Source organism: Urocampus carinirostris, chromosome 5 (genome assembly GCF_059441175.1).
Source record: "Urocampus carinirostris isolate Australia breed hairy pipefish chromosome 5, RoL_Ucar_1.0, whole genome shotgun sequence".
Lineage (NCBI taxonomy): Eukaryota > Metazoa > Chordata > Actinopteri > Syngnathiformes > Syngnathidae > Urocampus > Urocampus carinirostris.
Genome location: NC_142353.1, coordinates 14,456,943 through 14,472,532, shown reverse-complemented (window position 1 = coordinate 14,472,532; position 15,590 = coordinate 14,456,943). Strand labels below are relative to the sequence as shown.

General features: G+C 37.0%; 1 protein-coding gene across 1 annotated transcript in view; it reads right to left on the bottom strand.

Annotated features, from left to right (window-relative positions):
- wscd2 (WSC domain sialate O sulfotransferase 2) overlaps nt 1–15,590 on the bottom strand; it is a 158,798-nt gene that overhangs the window by 15,172 nt on the left and 128,036 nt on the right. Inside the window, exons 7-8 of the mRNA XM_088335866.1 lie at nt 9,620–9,784; nt 9,331–9,531 (exon numbers count right to left, since the gene is read on the bottom strand). Of these exons, the coding sequence (XP_088191992.1) occupies nt 9,331–9,531; nt 9,620–9,784 (366 nt within the window). The remainder of the gene's footprint in view (nt 1–9,330; nt 9,532–9,619; nt 9,785–15,590) is intronic.

The window sequence follows — 15,590 nt, the reverse complement described above, 5'->3', positions numbered from 1 at the left end:
AATGCTTAAAAACAAATTGGTCTCCTCCCGTCAAGTAAACCCTCAATAGCTATGAAACCCACCTTCCTGATCACTTAAAACATTCTAATAGTAACCAGCTGGGTAGCCTAGATGGTAGGGCGCCCGCTCCGAGACTGGGAGGTCGCTGGTTCAAGCCTTGGCCGAGTCATACCTAAGACTTACAGCATTGGTACTCATTGCCTACCTGCTTGGCGCTCGGCATTAACGGTTGGAATTGGGGGGTTTGCTCACCTAATGACTTCCAACACAGCAGTTGGGTCTAAAATGACTGCGCCCTGTTTGGCTGCGGCTGCATCGGCTCGCTACAGTTTAACTGTACGTGTCAGGTGTATCGACATTTCGTTCTGTGTGCATGGTTACAAAGAATGGCAATAAAAGTAAATTCTCCTTCTTCTTCCAAAATAAATTATACAGCAATAGGAGAAGTAAGATGATATAAATAAGATAAAATGTGAGTTTCTTATGCGCCCTGGAACGAATGCGAGTGCATGGTCTGCAGAGGAAGGTCAGGTGAGGGGTGGAATTTTCAAGGAGCCACAAATATCCCATACCTATATGTTCCCGTATTTTAGACATTTTATGATCATTTTAAATATTTATAACATTTTTATAAAATGATTTTTTTTTTTATAATTTAATAAACCCATCTTGTCTTGCCCATTTCGGCTCCAACCTAGATTATGTCTGTCGCTAGTAGCAGATACGTCATCGTAGATTGCTAATATTGTCAACGTATTCTGCATAGGTTGTCTTACTGTGAGTAAGTAGGTACCACATTATACAACACAATTTTACATTTTTCAGTTTTTTCCTGCCGTTGTTTCTATGTGCAAACTAATTTAGCTGATGCTGGCAGTAAGCAATCCTGAGCAGTGAGCGGTCACTAGCGGATTCTAGTGGTAGCTTTTGGGACTGCTTGTGAACTCGATTTTTCTTAGTACAGCGAAATTCTCACGTTTATTGGTTCTTGTATAAATACTATACTTTTTTATATTGTAATCCGTTATGAGTTACTGTGTTGCTCATTAAGTGCAGATAATTTATTGAGATCAATTCTGCTTTACTCATATTGTCACATACAAACCTCATTCACCAGTGATAATAGTTAGTCAAGATTTTATCTATCTATAAAGTACAACAAAATACAATCATGGTGGCGCCGTTTCAAACACAGAGTATACGCTGAATTTCTCCTCATTGAGATATTCTCTCCGCTGTATATACATGCATTTAAGCCATATTTACAAGTATGAAATAAAATACCCAATCAGTGTGTTAGCTTATATGCGCATATTTGGTTGTGTGGCACTAGTAGGGAGTGGTAGGCAGCACGCTTATACAGGGACAACAAAATCAATGGGGGTAAACGTGATAACTGAATGTATGGTAAAAGTGTGCTGGATTTCGCTTATTTTACTTTAAAAATTAACTATGTTTGGATTAAGAAAAAGGAACAATACCGAGAAGATCTACTAGTGGTTTGAAGCCCAGAGCGAAAATGGATATTGAGTGTCTTGGCTAAGTCATCGTATGCAAGCTCTCAAGATTGCACAAGCCAAGAAATATGCTTCTACAAGTGGGTGTACATATTTTTTCATATTTATTTTATTATTTGGCTACTTTAATGCAGTCTCAGAGGGTCGACTTCTATGTAAGTATATATGGAAATTTGTATCTAGATAGCTACTCTATGGTGTCGATAATCTGTGAGGTAACTTTTAAATAAAGTAACTAGTAACTGAAAAAATAGTGTTTTTCATAAAGTCCCCAACACTCAAGTTGAGTACCTTCTAGTCAAACGCTCACATTTTTAATTCCACCTTGCTCGTTTTTCGGTGCCAGCAGAGAGGAAATGTATGCGTGCGATAGCTGCAAAGTGCACAACTCAATGGCGAATCATAAAAGCCAAAGAAAAACCGGCAGAACGACCGCAGCCCGTAAAGTAGGCTGACCTCAATCCACTGAATAAACTTGGCTTTCTACATTGCGGCTTTCTGGACGGCGCGCCGACCCGGATTTTAAACAGCGAGCTAAGGTTTTATGTACGGTAAATTTTGAACTGCAGAGAGCAGCTGATTAAAAGCCACGTGCTCAAATTCAAAGACGAAACTCAATTTTGTCTTTGTACAAACCGCTCCCGAGTTTTAACTGCAGGCTGAAACAGCCACAAAAACGCACGATTTCACGTCCATTTTTTAAATTTTAAGCATGGCGATCACCTGGCCCCAACCATATGGAGAATTTGGCGTCGACCCCTTTGGCCGGATAACTCCAATGGCACAGTGACCCAGCATACCTGAACCTGTTTTTCATTACATTTCCACTGCCACACCAGGTTTCTTGTTTGAACATTTTGTTATTAGTTTAGTGCCGAGTTGTTTGTTTGTTATGTTGTTACGTTGTTACTTGCATCTTCATCTCCGGTTTGGTCTTTGATTCAGGTTTGGATATTGTTATTGATAAAGTTTGATTTTGTTTGGACATGTTTTGTGACCCCTTGTTTGTTTGTTACGTTGTCCCGTGTTTTGTTATTAAATACCATACCAATATTAAATCCCGACTGCCTCAGTTCCTTCTTCCCTTTTCTTGGGTCTACACGCTTAATGGATCAAATAATATTATTTCAAATAATGCCATCTTTAGAGAAATCAAAGTATCCAATTGCACTTGATGGAACTGGAAAATGATCGAAGGACATTTTGCAGCTCACATGGCAGGAAATGCTGGCAATTTGGCTATGAACAAAATAGTGCTTGCTCGGCAAGAAATCAACACGTTTTGCTGAAGGCAATCAGCAGACTAGAGAAGACTTCTCTCTTCTTTTTGCACGCTGGCAATGCCCTGTTTTTGCGCAATGGCCCGTTTCTGATTTACATACAATTCTCATTGAAATTTTTTTCAACGTCTTTCAGTCAGGAAATACATTATAATAATGCTCAGTTATCCAGGGCGTTTTTATCTAGAGGCTGAACAAAAACTAGACCAACCATGGATGACTGATACTGCCATACGTAGAAATACATCTATAAATGAATAAATACCTGAAAATATATGCTATATAAATAAATGATCACATAAATACATAGGTAATACTTAAATATATGAAATAAATGCAATGTATCCATTTATTGATGCATTGTGTCATTTATTGTGGCATTTATCTATATGCTTTTTTTCATGTATTTTGTCAATCATTCTGTCATGCATGTTGTCTTGTATTTTGTGTATTTTCTTTGGGTGTTTCCTAATTCATTTTGTCATTCAATCTTTCATTATTTTTGGCATGAATTTTGTTATGTATTTTTTAATTTCTCTTGTGTATTTTGTCGTGTATTTTTTCGTGTTTCTTGTCAAGTATTTTCTTATGTATTTTATTGGTTATTTTTTTTATATTTTATTTCGTCATGTAGTATGTCATGTATTTTTTATTGTAGTTTGTAGGGTATTTTGTCATGTATTTTGTCGAGCTTTTATCATGTTTTTTGTCATGTATTTTGTTGTTTATTTTGTCATGTATTTTGTTGTATATTTATTTTTTCAGTTTGTCATTTATTTTGGCATGTGTTTTCCCGAGTATTTCTTCATTTATTTTGTCTTGTATTTTGTCATGTACTTTACACCTAGATCTGAAGAATATCAACGCCTGCCTCGACCAGCCGGCAGAGATGGGAAGCTGCGTCGTTGTTGAAATTGACTTTTTAGACTATTTTACAGCCTTGAGGTATCGTTGCTGTCATGCAATTTCTGGACAGTTTCATCATGTTACCTAATGTTATTTATTTTTTTAATTTTTTTTTATTGAGGTTCACTATGTTTTGTGAACTATTACCCAATGCTATATCTATTACACCCTGGTCATCGTGGAAGGGGGATTACCACTTCTCAAGGTTTCTTATTTTCCTCATGTTGAGATTTTTGAGTTTTTTCTTGCCCATATGTTGGTTTAAGATCAGGGGATGGTGTAATTGTAATCCTGTGCAGTCCTTTGAGACATCTTGTGATGAAAAACTTTACAAATTAATGTGACTTGACTTGACTTTGTCATGTATTCTGTTGTGTATTCTGTTATGTGTTTTGTCATGCATTTTGTCGTGTATTTTGTCAAGTATTTTTAGTTTGTCATTTTTTTTGGCGTGTGTTTTCCTGTGTATTTCTTCATTTATTTTTTTTGTGTATTTTGTCTTGCATTTTTTTTTGTATTTTGTTGTGTATTTTGTCAAGTACTTTCTCATGTATTTTGTTGTCTATTTTGTCCAGTATTTTGTCATCCATTTTTTCATTTCTATTGTTGGGTAGCTTGTCGTGTATTTTGGAATTCCTTATCTCATTTTGGTCATGTATATTAATGAGTATTAAGTCATTTATTTTGTCATGTATTTTGTCATTTGATTTGGCATGTGTTTTCCTCTGTATTTCTTTATTTATTTTGTGGTGTAATTTGTTGCGTATTTTGTCATGCATTTCTTTGTGTATTTCGTCAAGTATTTTCTCATGTTTTTTTTTTGTCTAATTTGTCTTGTATTTTGTCATGTATATTTTCATTTCTTTTGTTGGGTATTTTGTCATGTATTTTGTAATTCTTCTTGTCATCTATTTTAAAAGCTATTTTGTCATACATTTTGTCATGTATGAGTATTATGTCATTTATTTTGCCATGTATTTTGTCTTGTAATTTGTCAGATATTTTGTCTTGTATTTTGTTGGGTATTTATTTGTGTAGTTTGTAATTTATTTTGGCATATTTTTTCCCGTGTATTTCTTAAATTATTTGTGTATTTTGTCATGTATTTTGTCATGTATTCTGTAGTGTATTTTGGTAAGTATTTCCTCATATATGTTATAGTGCATTTTGTCGTGGAGTTTGTCATGTATTTTGTCACAACCAAACATATTAAAATCAGAAGTGGCAGCCCGATTGCCTGAGCTTTTCACCTATTAGTTGATCAACAATGAACGATCAGTGCACTCGTCGATCAACCAATAGGTAGAAAGGACAGACAGTTAGTTACGGCCCTTCATTTAAGAATCATTTTGTGGTGACAAACTAAATTAAAAAAATAAACACACAAAAGTACACAATAAAAGACAAAATTAAAAACTGAAATAAATGACAAAATAAAAAAAATGCTTGACTATATAAAGTATTTCATATGTTTTGGTATTACGTGATTTATTTATGTGTACATTTATTCATATGGGATATATTTGTCTGTATTTATTTATTTATACATTTATTTTGTGCCTATGGCAGAACTCGTCCTCAATAATCATCAATGTAACTGCAAACAGAATTTAAAAGTCGCGGCCATGAATGGTGAAAGTCAATGTCTTGAATATGACATCAAGATTGAATGTTTTATGATTATCTTCTTTTATTTTGAATTATGGAGTCGGATTCCTGGAGGCTGCCACACAAATGCAAGTAGAGGGGTGGTTAAATGTGTGCCTCGGTGCCCTTTTCACGGCAGCCGACTTTATATCATCCATAACAATACAGACGCTATTCAAGTTTCCTCTAAAAATACTTTGCAAGTCTCGGTCTCTTGCACACACTCCTGCGAGTCTGTCAATGCTTCCACTGTATAGACCAGACACTTCTACTGCATGTGAATATTTTGAAAAGTTCTTTACTTAAAAACTGCAAAAAGTTTAAAAGAGAAGAAAAGCAGTACAAATATTGGGCAAAATAACTATGCAAAATAGTTTTGTTTTTTGGGGGGCAGGAAATAGTGTGTTATTTTTCTTCACTTTATTATATATTAAAAATCATTCTTAAAGAAACTATGTGTATTATTTAGTGTTTTCTAGTGGGAAAAAAATAATTAAAACAATTTTTGATTTAAATAATGTACAAAAATACTTGAAAATCATGTAAAAGTACATTTCTAAAATACTTTAAGGTCAAGAAATTTGTATTTATTATTCACCTAGAGGGAGCTTGAATGATTGGTTACCATCTTGCTGCTACAGGTACCCCAATGGCAAAAACCTTCTAACAAAAACGAAAAGAAAAATGGTGCAGTTTGCTCACTTTGAGTCTCCTTATTTTGAGATGCTTTTTAGCACTCATTTTTGGTTGCACTACGCAATGCAGCGGGATCTATTGGTCAAATAATACACACTGTTTCATAAATCACTGGAAAAAAACAATCCTCAACATTACCAACTCCACACTGCATATTATTTCCCTTTTGATCCAGTATATTAGGAAAAATGTTTTTAATTTGACTGTTAAAATAAACTAAATACCACTTTCAATGGCCCCTGAGCCAAACTAAGTTTGGCATCCATGATTTAGAATTTCTTCGTAAATTATTCACAGATTATAAAATGTTCGCTTGACTTTAATTCAGACTGAGTTTTTGTCCTATCAAGCTTCATCTTTCCACCACCCTAAAAAAGTCACATAAAACAAAATCGAACAACACAGCAAGGTCAAACCCCCGTTATCGTTCGACACATTTCCCTTTGTCGTCAGACTGTTCGGTGCGAACGCTTTTGTGCTATTCTACGGCAAATAAGCGAACTGGGAAGCGACGGCATTCTTCAGTCTTCTAGCAAAACGCGTCTCAAGCTCAAATCTAGAAAGCAAATGACAGAAAAAAGGATCTGCAAATATTTGACGATGACAACCCCGAGATTCTTTGCGAGCGTTGTTTCTGTGCAGTTTGGCTCCGTTTTTGTGTGCATGATGTTTGAACCAGCTTTTTACATTTTCTAAGCTATTCGTGACATTTCAGCTGGCAAAACATCAGCAGTTGGGATCAGAACATTTGCATTTGATCACAAACATGAGACGCTTAAGTCTACATTTACTCAGGCACACAGATTACATTTGTGGTAAATTGTGTTTATCAGGAGACTTCTGATTTGCGTATTTATATTTCATTTTCTATTCGATGTTTTTTGATTGACCAGCTCTGTGGCCTTGGGGTCGCTGGTTCGCACCTCCGCCGAGGCATACATAAGACTTACAAAAATGGTACCCATTGATTCACTGCTTGGCACTCGGCATTAGGGGTTGGGATTGGATGGTTTGGTCACCTGATGACTCCCAACGAGATGTTGCAACACATCGGTTGGGTATAATTATCATTGCATCGTTTACATTATACAATCACACGTGTGTGCATAAGCCCCCTGGTTAATACAGCGAAGAAAAAAGTATTCAATGTTTTTGGTTAATAAATACGGGATTATTCAACAGATAAAATGAGCCTCACCCAGAGAAAGCTGACATAATTACTCGCAATCTTAAAGCTACGGCAAAAAAAAAAAAAAAAAAAAAAATAGAGCAATTTGGTCACTTCAAGTTTGTATTCTTCCTTGCATTTTTAGCACTCATTTTCAGTTGGACAATACAATACAGCGACATCTTGTGGTCAAATAATAAACACTGTCATTTTAATCTATGAAACCAAATGATCAAACCCCCAAAATTAATGTATTTTATGAGGGTGTGTTTTTATGGGGTGTTTTAATTTGTACGATAAAATGAATTCCAGGAAAATAATTTTTCCGAATTAACATCAGCTAAATAAAAGAAGTCTGGTAATTTGGGAAGTCATTCACTTGCTGGCAAAAAAGGGGACACTTCAGAATGAGCGCAGCAAAGTAACCATATATGAATACATTTATCAATTTATTAGAGAAACCAGATGTAAAAGTGTTAATTTATGTTCTATAAAATAAATATTTTTTATTTAAATGTATTTATTTGATTTTAGGGTTCGTACATCATGTTAATGGCCAAATTCAAGCACTTTTAACGACCTTCAAAGCCAACTTTCCGGTTTCTCCCGTACCAATAAGGAAGAAATCCAATGGAATCATGTATTTTGCAGAGCCACAAATATATTTACTATTAAGATATGCGATTTTTAATCTTGTCAAGTCAAGTTTATTTGTATAGCCCTGTATAACAAGAAGTCTCAAAGGGCTGCAGAGACGACAGACTATAAGAGGCTACAGATTATTATTACAGCATCCCCTGATCACATCATAAGCACTCATATGATAGTGGTTGGTTGGTTGTTTGGTTGTTTGTTTGTTTGTTTGTTTGTTTGTTTGAATCCCTTAACCACTAGGGTCAGAGGGGCACCATTTCCTGTGATGTGTCTTGGGCAAGTACAGCCTTGTGTCGCTCAAAACTGCTCCCTTGTGGAAATGTCTCACCCAATTGCTTTGCAGGGACCTTTAACGGTTACCTTTGAGTAAACCGATTTAGTTTAAAAAAAACAACTTGATATTTTATATATAATCGTTTCAGAAAACACGTTTATTACAGACTGGCCTTTGGTTGCAAAACAGTAGAGGTCAGTTATTTATTTTTATTCGGATTTCAAATTATGAATCATTGCAACCTCCTTTGGGTGATGTTATATAGTTTGCAAATAATATACGTGAAAAATATGACTAAGATAACACTTAAAATCATTATTTGAAGAATATGGCACGTAGACATTTCCTGGTTTGCAGCCTGTGCGTGCATTTATCAAGACGTATAATTTTTAGATTGCAAATATATTTGTGGATCCGAACAATATGTGTGTAAATATTTTTGAGACAAATCCCTCCCCATATAAGTGTTGGGTAAAAATGACAATAATATGTACCTTACATTTTCGGTTGCAAGAAGTTCTTCCGTTTACAGTTTACCACTGGGAAACGCTGAATAGTTTGCATGGGCCGTAATAAATGTCCATAATTGATATGTAATTCTTGCACTAATACACATTTTGTAGTGCCCTGTTTAGGCGTAGCATGCACCTGTCCTCTTGGGCACTACCTGTAGGCGGCAATGATGCTTCAAAAGACAATGTCATACAAACTCATGCCAGCTTCCGTTAATCACAAGGGAAGAAAAGATTATATGGTAAAACGAAGCCACCAGAGAGCAGCAACTGCGTCTCTTTGAAGCAGAATTGTTGAATAAAATGGCAAAAATTTCAAGCATTTACAAGCATTTCACCCAAAATTCTAGCACTTTTCAACCCTTAAAAAGCACATTAAAATTCAAGCATTTTCAAGGATTTTAAACACTTGTACAAACCCTGTATTTTTATGCAACCCTAACTCTTACTGAAGTTTTAATTAATCCTGTGCACCTCAAAGTACGGAAAATACGGTTTAAATTTCAGTGTTTCATTTTTGCCAATTTCTGATTTTTTGAATGTCAATGATATCCATCATCGTCCAGATTTCTCAAAATCGTTCTGTTTCAGTTATCCTTCTCCGCTCTTGAATATTTCAACAATGTGCCAGCTCCAAAACACATGAAATCGATTAGCTTCACGTCCCGAGACTCACCTTTTCCTTTCCAGTTGGCCTGAGAAGCAAATCCGATGTGGCCGCCGTACATGCGGTTAAATTCCGCCATGAGAGCCTTGTACGGGTTTCGGATGATGAGGATGCTGGAGTCAAAGGCTTCAATGTCCTTTTTACCGCTCTCATGCGTCTTAATGCAGACAGTCCTCCCGCTCCGCCAGTGATCTCGCTCACCTTTGAAGCCTGCAGAATACGAAAGTGCACAACAAATGCATTTCCCTCTTCGAGGCATGGAGGCAAGTGAGGCTCATAAAGGTAAGACCTCGTCTACCTTTATTGTAGAGCGAGGCATCAAAGTAATAGCTGCCGGTGTAGAATCCGGTGGCCAGCTCGATGAGGTGACGGCACCACGTGTTGCCGGATCCCGGGAAACTGGCCAGAGCAACCAGTTTATTGCCACGAGCTGTAAGGAAGTGCCTATCCATGCAGCGCTTGTCTGGACACAATAGGACACAATTATTCTTGTGATTGTTTTGTATGGTATAATGTCGAAATGACATCTACTCTTATGTTTGTGTGAACCTCAAAATATCTCCCTCCTAGAAATAAGAGGCTCCATTAAGACACCTGACTTTAATACTTCTATAAAATGTTTATACTGATATAGATATGAACAAAGCCATCATTTTAAGCAAATCACTACTCATTTATCGACCTATGAGCATTCAAAAAATGCTTGTTTGTATTGCAGTTGAATATTTTTTTCTTATTGTTGGAATCCATATTGTTTCTTAATGACCTAAGAAGCGCTGAATAACACACAATGTCCCTCAAAGCAGGAGTTGGCAACCACCGGGCAGCAGACCAGTACCGGGTCGTGAGTCATTTAAGAATACTGGCCGATTTCCCTATCCACAGAGAAGAAGTACAGGCAGATATTCCCTCGCTGAAGAACGAAAAGTCTCCAGGAATCAACAAAATACCATCAGAACTCATTCCAAATGGTGGTGAGCAAACTATAAAAATCTTGACAAAGATTTGCGAAAAGATCTGGCTAACAGGATAGTGGCCATCTGCGTGGACAACATAGCTAGTAATTATGCAACCAACGAAAGGAAACCTTCAACTTTCACTGTGCCTAATTCTATTAAAGTAGCATTTACAGAACACCACAAAGTTTTTTATTCATTTATTGTAGTGTTTCTGAATGCCAAGAACATTTGAATAGCCTTTTCATGTTTTTTATCTGAGTTTGTTCTAAAGAATAAAATCTCCTAGTGAGTACTTGTCCAAGACTGATGATTCCATACTTTTTGCTTTGTGTTGTATGCTCCGACTCCAGAATCATCAGTCTTATCAGCCATGCAAGTTAAGTTATGCTAAAAACAAAAACCACAAGCAGAAAACATCCTTGCCGAAAAACAGGCAGGTTTTAGGAAGGGAAGGAACACCACAGAACAGATTTTTAATATGCGCATCCTATGTGGGAAGTTTCAAACCTCTATCACGCTTTTCTTGATTTCAAGAAGGCGCTTAATGGGCCACCATGCAGGAGTACAACATGGGCCAGAAACTAGATCAGACCTTTGACAACTGTATGCCAATGCCAACAGTCCCGTACCGATCAATGGTACCATTGAATCATGGTTTCAAACCACAGTCAGTGTGAGAAAAGGCTGTATTCTCTCTTCAAGTTTATTATTATTATCTTCCTGGAGAACATCATGTCCGAACCTCCGAAGCAACATGAAGGTACAGTCAGTATCAGGAAACATGACATTACTAACATCCGTTTTACTGTTGATATTGCCGGATAGGCAGGAGACAAAGAGAAACTCAGAGATCTGGTCAATCGCCCTAGACAAAGCATCAAGCCAGTATGGGATAAAAATCAACACATAAAAAACAAATGTAATGACCAACAATCCCCAATGTATCACCACAAACATTACTATCAACCACGGAGAGTTACAACCTGTCACCAAATTTAAATATCTTGGAGCTGTCATACAAGAAGAGGGGTCAGAACCAGAAATAATGGCCAGGATAGCTCAAACCATAACGGCACTTGCCAGACACAAGGAACTTAAAGGCTTTACCTACTTAGCCCATGTGACAAATGGAACGCTGTGCAACACCATCTTAGGGCACATTAAACCCTCGAAAGAACTGTTGTCAAGTGTCCACATACAGAAACTTCAGTGGTATGGTCACGACACAAGATCATCAGGACTGACCAAGACGATTCTCCAGGACACAGTCCAAGGGGGCAGGAGGAGAGAAAGCTGTCCAGAGTTGCGTCCTCATTGGTGCCCTGATGACCCATGTGGTTAAGAGGTCCCTGAACTGTGAACCATGATATTTAAATGCATTTTTTTTTTCTAAATGTAAAAAGTTTCTGTAAAAAACATCCAGTCATTTCTTGATAACTTTGACGAAAACAATAAACTCACAAAAGAGTGACAGTTTATGGCTTGATGCCGGGCAAAGCTAAAACTAATTTACGACAAAAACGTCTTTTCAAATAATTTTTTCAATTGCGTTTTAAAAACAGAAGTGTCTCATCCTACTGCAGTATAAATTTAAAGCTTAGAAACATTTTACTGATGAATCAACCTTCTCGCTTTGACCGCAATGCCCCATTTTGAATATGTCCACAGGGAGATGGGATGCTTTCTATGCAGCCCACCTTTAGTCCGCTGTTTGTCATAAAACATTGTAAAATGGCAAAACACAACTTTTTTGTTTCCCCTGCAAGCAAAAGTAGTGTCTATTCTTTTCATTGTTTTGTTCACTTTACCCGCAATCATTGAACAGAAAAATATCTTGTGGGCCCGAAACATGTCAAAATGCTCTCCACCGTCTGTCATTGAATGAGTCCTAACAAGCGCACAATTAGTCCTCCAGTTGGTTGAGCACAGCAGGGGCCGCACGGTAAGCACAGCATGTTTGCATGTTTGCATGGCAGATGACTCAAATTCGATTTCTGAGTTGCAAGCTCGGCCTTTTTTTCCCAGGCTACCTCCCAAATTCCCCCCCAAAAATGCACATTTGGCTAGTCAAAGACGCTAAAGCAGGGGTTGGCAAAGTTTTTGAGTCGCGGGCTATATTTGGTTGAAAAAAATTGCAAAGGAGCCAGGCCAGAGAAAAAACAAATCCCTGATTGATGTAGTTACTTTTTGGTATATGCTGATAGACAGCCTTAACCTTCATGATGTGCCAGGAATTAGGACCACTAACTGTTGTTAGCGGGTCAATTTGTACTCAGGGTCTAACTGAGTCCACCAACAAGAGGGAAGTTGCTAAATAAGGTTAATACAGCATCCTAACAAACATTATATGCAGCTATAGCTATATATTCCAATTGTGATTAAATTTTATGGCCAGTAAGACAGTTATTACATTTTATAACCCCAAAATAGGTCACTGGGGACCCTAACACAACACAAGGGTTAAGCCCTATATACCTCGGCAAGATAAGGAAAATAAAAAACCTGAGCCAATCCATTTTTTTTCCCTGTTTGGATTTACTTGCACAAGTTATGTCTCATTGCATGCTTATTTATAATGGGAGACTACAAATGGTTTGAAACACTCGAAATATAAATATGAATACATTCGTTTACAAATAAACACTTGAATTAGAAGTAATAGCACTATGTTCCATCATTTGTAATGAAAATTCCAGAGTGTACATTGCATGAAGTCTAATATATTTCTAAATAAAAAGGCAAGTGCAGCAAAAAAGAGCAAACTATTTAAATGTTGGCCATGGGTGCAATGAAAAATATAATTATTTTTAGGGTGTACAAAAGGATACAGGCTAAGAAATCCATGTGAGTGCTCTCCATCAGAGAGCAAACGTGTTTCCTTAGATAGCGCATCTGAGACTTAAATTTTATGTAGATAAACTTTGGGGTGGTCGTTTCCTCAAAATGTAGTCTGGTTGATAAATGGTAGTCAGCAAATCCAGCTATGAAGTGGCGCCTGGCTTTGGCAACATCTTGTGGATATATTTAAAACTGCAGTTTATTGTTTGTGGCTCACTTTACTCTTGTGCTTCTCTCAGCTTTTGGTCACAGACCAGATTAAATCTGATGGCGAGCCTGATTTGGCCTGCGGGCTGTAGTTTGCCAACTCTATGGGTGGGCCGCATGAGCCAGAAAAAAAAAAGAATTGATTAGAAGATTTTTAGTGTCTAGTGCAATCCGATACCTCGCCAATACATGACAAAAGAAAGATCATGTATAAATTATTTTCACATGGTCCCTGCTATTTTGGAAAGACATATGACAAATGTATTCTGTTTTTGATAGTGGACATCCGCAAAGGTGATGTCACAGGATGCCAGTTTGTTCTCATTGTTAGTTTTGACTATTACATTATTGTCAGTGTTGCCATTCGTTGATATCTACAACCTTTAGAGCCAATCTGCTTTTGTAACCCAGGAGATTCAATATCAAGAAAGGACTTAAGCGGGGGCCTTTAAACAGGTTGGACTTTATCATGTAAAATGTGTCCCTGTCCTCCTTGCAAGTTTAAAATAGATTGATGTCTTATTTGCTTATTTTAGGTGTATGCTAAAGTTTCAACTTATCGAAGTATCTCATTTTGACAGTTCGGAGGTTATCGAGTCCTACTGTGCGGAGTTTGCATGTTCTCGCCGTACTTGTGTGGGTTTCCTCCGTTTTTTTCCCACATTTGAAAAACATGCATGTCAGGTAATTGGCCAGTTCAAATTGTCCCTAGGTGTGAATGTGCAAGTGAGTTGGTATGTATGAAAAATCCCTCGAAATGTTTGTTCAGGAAGGTTTTTTAAAAAAAATAATTCTTACTGTAATTGTTTAGAACTGTTTAGATTTCAGGACATTTACCGCAGTAAATGTCATTCAGTTAAAATTCGAAATTTCAGCATACCAAATATTTTCTTGTTTAACATTTACTTTTAGATAAAACAAACATAAAAAAAACAGAAGAAAAAAACTCAAAAGTTCTTTATTTTATTAGCTTCAAAGTTATCTGTGACATATATTCCTATACAATGGGACAACCTATCAAATGTGCAACATGTAATTCTCTCGATTTGATTGTTTATAACTCTGGATTTACAAATACAAACACAACATATCGTCCAAATTGTCCCTACATGTGAATGAGCGCGTTATCTGTCTCTGTGTGCCCTGCGACTGACTGGCAACCAGTTCAGGGTGTCCCCTGCCCACTGACCGAAGATAGCTTGGATGGGCTCCAACACCCCCGCGACCCTACTGAGGATAAGTGGTGCAGATAATGGATGGAAAGAAGGATATATGATGTCCCATTTTTCTAAATTTGATAACATGCATTGAAAAACTCGGCTAGCTCAAAAGCGATTGTTTTTTTAACTCAAAAATATATTGATAGCTAAAATAAATACTTAAAATACAAAACAAATAGCAAGCACGGAAAAACCTTATATTTGAATGTTGGGGACACTGGGGACATGAGTAGGACCAAATTAACTCTTTTTTAATCAGCATTACCATTTTTACTCATTTCATACATATTCTTATGATGTTTTTAACATTTAGCTGGCCGGATTTTAAAGCCAAACGCAGACTGCAGGTTGCCCACCCCCCGCGCTATATTGTGTGTTAGTGTTTGCATGTGTATTTTAATTGAATCGGATGGATGGGATTGGTTTTATGGAGAACAAAATTGATTGATGGCTACATGTTTTTTTTTTCTTGCCCATCAGCTGATTAGGGAAATAACACAATTTTCAAGTGAATAGAGAAAGAGGAAGCTAAGTCCTTCAGAGAAAAGGTCAACGCACGCATGTTTTGTGTTGTTAAGGTGGGCGACTCGAGAGCTTCTTCTTTCATCAGTCACCAGAAAAAAAAAAATCTTAAATTCGAAGACGGGATTGTTTGTAGAGTTCACAAAACATTTTTTTTCAGTTCCACTTCCACTGCCGCTTGATTGCCGTGCGTGTGTTGCTTTTTCCAGGCCGTTTATTTTTGTCCAGCAAAGCCACTGCTGTCTTTTGCCCTGAGGAAACATCGCCCACAACGGAGCATACAGGCTGACACTTGAGGCCAACTGCTATGTAGGAATAACACGAAATGAATCCCATGCACATTTAGATATGAAAACATAACAAACTAGACTCTCAGTAGAGTAAAGACCTCCACCAGGGCAGAACCATCCCTGTTAGGAACAATGCCAAATGTCCCAGCCACCTCCTTGTTTTGACAGAATCTTGCCATTAGGCATTTTTAATTATGCAGTTTTTCTTCTTTTTCTGTTGGCAAATTATTTTT